The sequence below is a fragment of the Pyrus communis genome, chromosome 4 (genome assembly GCF_041283825.1).
Source record: "Pyrus communis isolate YQ-2024b chromosome 4, ASM4128382v1, whole genome shotgun sequence".
Taxonomy (NCBI): domain Eukaryota; kingdom Viridiplantae; phylum Streptophyta; class Magnoliopsida; order Rosales; family Rosaceae; genus Pyrus; species Pyrus communis.
Genome location: NC_142568.1, coordinates 17,477,347 through 17,484,755, shown reverse-complemented (window position 1 = coordinate 17,484,755; position 7,409 = coordinate 17,477,347). Strand labels below are relative to the sequence as shown.

Sequence of the window (7,409 nt, the reverse complement as noted above, 5' to 3'; positions counted from 1 at the left end):
GGAGAGCTATTTTTAGGGATATGGCTGGTCCTATTAGGAGAATAGGGACGGGCCATTTGTGGTATTTTTTGGCGTGTAATTTGTAGTTAATTAGCCATTAATAGATTATTGGGGCTTTTGGATCTAGGTCCAACAACATAGGTAGTTTTTGGGACTGAGTCCAGTTATCCAATTACATATTTTGATATCAATTTTGCCCCTTCAGATAAAAATATTTAAATTCTTTAATTTTTTATCATTTATTCAGTTTTTAAATTTTGAATATTTAAATACTCAAACTAAAATATTATCTAGTAACTACCTACTATTTATAAAGAAAACAAAACCGATATAATCTAGTAACTACCTACCTATTGTATAGGAAGAAAAATGCTTTATACCTACAAAGCAAATATAATCTACCTGCAAAACAAAAATAAACTACCTATTGTATTGGAAGAAAAATGCTAGGAACCTACATGGCGGAACATATAAATATAAATATGATATAATATACCTTCATTAAAGGAACGAATTTGGAGAGAAGAACACAAAAATATCACCCATGAAAAGAAGAGACAAAAAAGAGGAGGATTGATAGAGGGAATTGTTTGGAAGAAGGAAAAAAGGTGGGATGAAACGGACTTGGGGTTGAGGTGATTATATGGCTATAACTAATCCTACAATTAAGGGATTAGTTAAACGACAAATAATCCCATAATTAAGAAATTTTGTGTATTTATAACAATTCGTAAGCCTAAGGGGTAAATATGGTACAAACCACAAATAAGCATACGTGGAATCTTAATTATTGGACCTATTTCAATGAAGTGGACTAATTCTACTAATGGCTCACAAAATTGGATCTATATCAAGTTATCCCTAGATTTAATTAGGTAATAAATCCATTAATTGACAAATTAACATAATTTAAAAGAAATGTTTTGAGGGTTATGGAATAATTACCTTGTGGAGAATATAGGATGAGGGTGGATGAAATAGTTTTGAATTTGTTACCTATTTTGGTCACTTTTGACTTGGTTGTGGGATGATTACCCGATGCTCGTGCGTAAGAATCCCGGTATACCTCAAGGGTATTTTTATCATCTTTTATCCAAAAATTCACGTGTCGCCTTGTGATTATTTTTGGCTCCACAATCCCCATCTCCTCTGCCACGTCGATTGCAAAGCTCATACGATCATCTGTTATCAATACAACCCAAAGAAGGGGGACGGCTAATAGTAGTAGAGTCACAGGACTCGTCGTCGTAGTTTCTGCTTTTGGTTAGGGAGATAAGCAGGTCACGCAAAAGCGTCTTCGTTACGGATCTGAGTGACGAAATCATGCTGATGTGGATTAAGGGGTTACCGGTGCGTGGATCAGTGGGTGGCTGTCCGGGAGTGACCGGAAGTGGAGAGTTGGAAAGCGGGCGGAGAGGGCTTGGCGTTGGGGGATGTGGCGGTGGGGTGTTTTCCGTGCTGAGGAAGGTGACATGGATACCAGCATGGCAAAGCAGTTGTTCCGAGTTTAGCATTGGGGTGACGCGACCTTGTGCTGGGAGCGGTAACAAGAGTGTGTGTTTTCTCCATCTTCTTCATTGTATCTCGATCTTGATGGGATATATAGTTTTCTTCTGCAAGGATTGATCAGATATGGATGCATGGCTTTTTATACGATAAAAAGGTTGTCACATTAATTATAAACCTTAGATTGTGTTATTATTGTAATCTCCTTTGGGGAAAGCAGTGCATTAATATTAATAATAGTAACACAATGCCAGATTTACTTTACTCACCAAATCTGTATGCATTTACTTCGTGATTTTGTAAAAATATACCTTATTTATTTGTCAATCCTTCTCACGCCCACATATTTCTGCCTTTTCATAAAAAAATTAAATGTTAAAGATCGACAATTGTGACATACTTATCGTTACTCTTTTATTGGCGACCCCACTATATATATGATTGACAATCCTTTCTCGAGTTATAATTGAGAAGTCATTCCAACCTCATATGTGTGTATATATAGACACAGTCACACAGTGCATGTACGGATGCAGATGGAGACGGAGCGATCTGAATCTGCAGCACACGTATTATTGTTGCCGTTCCCAGCACAAGGCCACATCACTCCGATGCTGAGCTTTGCGCAACTGCTAGGCCATGCTGGCATCCATGTCACCTTCCTCAATACAGAACACAACCACCGTCTCCTCACCCAACGCCATGCCCTCTCCGCCCGCTTCCCAACCCTCCACTTCGAGTCTCTACCCGATGGCCTCCCACCAGACTGCCCCCGCTCCATTCCCCCCATAATCGACATGGTCTCGTCGCTCAGGTCCGTAACCAAGCCACTTCTGCGTGATCTACTCATAACCCTAACCAAAAAGAACGAAGAGTCGTACGGCTCCACCAGCACTCGCCGTCCTCCTTTGAGTTGCGTCATAATGGATGAGATCATGTGTTTCGCAATTGACGTGGCAGAGAAGGTCGGCGTTCCCGCCATGGCTATCACCATCATCAGCGGTTGTGGCTACTGGTCTTACTCCTGCATTCCAAATCTCATCCAACAAGGCCACGTCCCCTTCACAGGTTACACACCCTCATTCTTCTCTCGTTTCTTTTCCAAATTTCTTTTTACTTCAATTAAATTTTAAGAAAATTATTTTTTAATCCTTGTCTAAGATTACTTTTTGAATAAAACCTTGTCTAAGATTAAAAACTAATTTTAATCCTTGGCATTTAATTGTAATTTTTTAATATTAAATAGGTTGTAATAATAATTATTGAGTTTTTTGTTTGTAGGTTATATATTGATTCCCATAAATAATAAAAATGTTACACACCCTCATTCTTCTCTCGTTTCTTTTCCAAATTTCTTTTTACTTCAATTAAATTTTAAGAAAATTATTTTTTAATCCTTGTCTAAGATTACTTTTTGAATAAAACCTTGTTCAAGATTAAAAACTAATTTTAATCCTTGGCATTTAATTGTAATTTTTTAATATTAAATAGGTTGTAATAATAATTATTGAGTTTTTTGTTTGTAGGTTATATATTGATTCCCATAAATAATAAAAATGTTATTTATCATTGTTCCCACAATAAGAAAAGTAATACATTATCATATATTTTTCATTGTGCATGAATTTCTCCATATATATGTATATGCATATTACGTACATATGTATGTTTAGATACTATAGTTACATACCGACACATTTGTACAGATACATTCATACCGAAACTTATGTACCGATACTTTTGTACCTATGAGTAAAATAAGGTGCCTAAAGTTATGTACTGATACATTTGTACCGAAACTTATGTACCAATATTTCCATACCTATGAATAAAATAAGGTACCGAAACTTATGCATAACTTGCTTTTGTTTTGTTGTTGAATTTTTTTAATAATAATAATTTGAATTTTGAATGAATTTATATCTATTAATATAATTGAAGCACAAAAAAAAAAAAAAAAAAAAAAAAAAACATTAATTATGAATAGGTAAAGAATTTCGAATGGTAAGTTTATAAATAATAATAATGTCCTATAATTACTTAAATATGGTAAGTTTTAAAAATAAGGACTTATATTAGATTTTAAAAACCATTCAGGTTAAAATCTAAAAACAATCTTATTAAAACCCTAAAAATCAAAAAACCCCTTAAATTTTTGCTGGAGTTGGACATCGTGATGCCACGTGTCAAAACGATAAGACCATCTCCAACCCTTGGGTTAAAAGCTAAAATTTTTTTGGATAAAAATTTAGGTTTTAACCCAGAAACTTGTTTTCTACTCCAACCCTTCTGCGTTGAATTTTTAGTCTGAGATCATTAAAGAATGAATTTAGGATTCTTAAAGTAACCTTTTTTAAAATAATTATGTGACTATCCTAATTTAATTTTATGAACATTTTAACCTCAAAATATTTAGATTCCAATAAATATTGAAAAATTACTAAGCTGACACCATGAAACTCGTGGAACACTATGAAAAAAATATGAAACACATACAACAATTTCTTTTAATTACTTTAGCTATTGAATTTAAATTTGGACCATTAGATTTTTTTTTTTTACCGTTGAATTTGTTCATATTAGATCTTAGCCATTGGATTAAATGAATTTATAAATATAAACTAAAAAAAATACACATATATAATGGGCAAATCCCAATAACCAAGGACAATCTTGGCCTAAATTTTCCCCAGAAATGAGTTATGAGTTAAAACTCATATTTGCCCCAAGGGTTGCAGCAAGTTGGGATCGGTTTAAAACCTAAAATTTGAGTTTTACTCCAAATATTGGGGGTAGGTCTAAGGGTTTTAAGGCTACGTAACCCCAAAACAAAATCAGCATCGATAATGATATATATGTAGTGCTAGCTACATGTCTACAATAATGAGCAATGTTGCACTTATTATATTTTGTATACCACATTTGTATCATCTTTCTAATGGAGATAGAGTCCATTAACATATAAGTGTCATCTCTATTAGAAAAGTAGTACAAATAGATGTGATTAGAGTATCATTTTTCATATCATATGACATGATTATTATCCATTTAGTGGGATGAAGAGTTCAAACCTCCTTTATAATAGTTGTTAATCAAAATATAAAGTACTATATTGCTGCTTGACGACAAAATCCTACAATTCTTTGTTCTTTATTTTTACGATATGTCAATTGAGAGTTAGGCAAGTGAGAATCAAAGAGTGGCTACTAAAATTAGGAAGCCAAATTGTCTATTTTACATGCTTGATTTCGTCAAAGAATAAAATTTGATGAATTATCTCATTAACAAAACAAAGAAAATATATGTCGTGTCCTGCAATATTTAAAAATATTTAGATACATCAAATGGAATGAGGATCCTCTTTAGATTCTCTTTGTAAGGATTTCGAGGATTCATAAATTATGTCCGTTCATCGTACATTGTGCCGTCAGAAATCATTTAAAAAAAAATTTTATTTAAAATTGAATATAAATAGTACCTAACGAAAATTGACCACATGATATACGATGAATGAACACGATTTATGGATCTCCGGGATCCTCACAAAGAGGATCCTTGTTCCATCAAATGAACTTATTTTGTTGTGACTGGTAGCATTTTTTATACCGCCAATATAGATAGGTCTCACATAAACCGGTATACGTGGTACAATTCTTCCTAGCAATTTTTTTCCTTTTTTTTTTTTGTCCAAATGAAGTCTATTTCATATTTTTAGCGTGAGTAGTCATGCAAATGTACTTCTAACTTTGAAACAGACGAAGATATGGATAAGCAGAGTAGCGATATTCCGGGGATGGAAGGCCTTTTACGGCGTCGAGACCTACCAGGCTTTTGCAGATTTTCAATTGACCACCCAGTTACTAAAATTTTCATGGAAGTGATCAAAGCTAGTACTCGTGCTTCTGCTTTAATAATCAATACCTTCGACGGCCTCGAAGCCTCAATTCTCTCCCACATAGCCACACTTTTCCCCCAAGTTTACGCAATAGGTCCCGTCCACGCTCTTGTCAAATCTCGCGTTGGCGATGGCCTGTCATCCTCTGCCTCTTTGCGCCAAGAGGACCGTCGTTGCATGGCGTGGCTGGACTCCAAACAAGTGGGATCTGTTATATATGTTAGCTTTGGCAGCTTGGTGAAGCTGACACATGACCAATTGTTTGAATTTTGGCACGGCTTGGTCAGTTGCGGGAAACAATTTCTATGGGTGGTGCGCTCAGATATGATTTCGGGGGAGCAAGGAGAACACGTGATTCCTACGGAGCTGATTCCTACGGAGCTGAAGATGGGTACCAAAGAGAGGGGTCTTATAGTGGAGTGGGCCCCCCAAGAAGAGGTCCTGGCTCACAAAGCTGTTGGAGGGTTTTTAACCCAATGCGGGTGGAACTCGATCCTTGAGGGCATTTGGGCGGGAGTGCCGATGCTTTGTTGGCCTCGGCTGGCGGAGCAGCTGGTGACTAGTAGATGGATTGGTGAGGTTTGGAGGATTGGAATTGATATGAAGGACACATGTGAGAGATCCATGGTGGAGAAGATGATAAGGAGATTGATGGAAGAAGGTGATGAAAGAGAGCAAATTTTGAGGTCGGTGGAAAGATTTTCTAAGTTAGCTAGGGGTGCTGTTACTGAAGGTGGGTCTTCATACAACAACCTGGACAAACTTATTCAAGACTTGAGAAACTTCTAATGATGTATGATATATTAAAGGGAATGGCTAGGATGAAAGACTTTTATGGAATGAGTTCGATGTTATAATGCTCCAAACTACTAATATAATGTTGTGTAAGGGCTTGTTTAGTATTGATGTGCTTAAAAAAAAAAATATGCTTATGCTATGCTGTGAGAATAAACAGCTGTAAAATATAAGTTGTTGAGTATTTGGTAAATTTTTTTATAAGTGTGGTTGTAACAAAAAAAAAATAATATATGGGTGTTTGATAAACTTTGATGTAAAATTGTTGTAAATATGTTAAATGACTAAAAATAATATATTATTTAATGTGATATAATAATTGCCAAAGAGAATAATGCAGAGGAAAAATATTGTAATTTTGCAAAATACGTAGGGGTATACATGCCATTTGAAAATTTCATTAAATGGGCATTATTCACTATGCTTGAAAAAAAAAAAAAAAAAAAAAAAACTATTATAAACATGGTAGACCTTGCTTCAACTTCACTTTCCATGCCTTTGTACTATCATTGACAAGAATTTTAAAAAAAAAAAAACACTTTTTTTTTCTTTTACCAAACACATTTGATATTCTAGATTTTTTTTAATAAGCTATTGTTTTTAAAAGCACCATAACTCCAAACCAGTCTTAAGAGTCTTTTCATATGATTTTGTCTAAGTGTTGCTAATGCTAAAAATTTGTAGATTAACAATCTTAACAAAATTAGCTCTCGGTAGGCTTGGAATTGAAACTGAAATGAAATGGACTTGGGATTTAAGTGGTTTACTCCTCTGTGCTAAGCTGCATCTACAAGTGGAATTGAAACTGAAATGAAATGGACTCATGATTTAAGTAGTTCACCCCTCTGCGCGGGGGTTGCATCCACTATATTGCTCAGATTATATTGATTTTAAAGGTTACAAATAGTGCTCGGCATATCATTAGACTCTACCCAAAAAAGAATTATAGAGTGAGGTTACTTGAGTATTTGAGATGAGGATGGACCAACCAACTCAACCACCACCACATGTACTATTGTTTTTGTTACTGTTACAAGGCTATGTTATTCCAATGCTTATCAATAAAATAAACATTTTAGGCCCAGTATGATTCACTACCAATATGATCAATATTGTTATAATTTAACCATCTATTATTAGATGTCGAATTTAATCATACAAGAAATCAGTTATATATAAAAAGTGAATGTCTCACATATGAAATGTATATCAT

General features: G+C 34.6%; 1 protein-coding gene across 1 annotated transcript; it reads left to right on the top strand.

The window, feature by feature from the left end:
* Window positions 1-1,968: 1,968 nt before the first annotated feature.
* Window positions 1,969-6,445, top strand: LOC137722060 (7-deoxyloganetic acid glucosyltransferase-like). Its single transcript, XM_068461054.2, has 2 exons — window positions 1,969-2,574; window positions 5,262-6,445. The coding sequence occupies exons 1-2, from the start codon at window positions 2,037-2,039 to the stop codon at window positions 6,188-6,190; spliced, it is 1,467 nt and encodes a 488-aa protein (XP_068317155.2). The 5' UTR covers window positions 1,969-2,036; the 3' UTR covers window positions 6,191-6,445.
* Window positions 6,446-7,409: the final 964 nt, after the last annotated feature.

Excerpts from the sequence above, each read along its gene's own strand:
- LOC137722060 (XM_068461054.2), top strand. The coding sequence starts at position 2,037 with ATGCAGATGGAGACGGAGCGATCTGAATCTGCAGCACACGTATTATTG. Across the intron at positions 2,575-5,261 it reads AGGCCACGTCCCCTTCACAG|ACGAAGATATGGATAAGCAG; the intron begins GTTACACACCCT and ends ACTTTGAAACAG.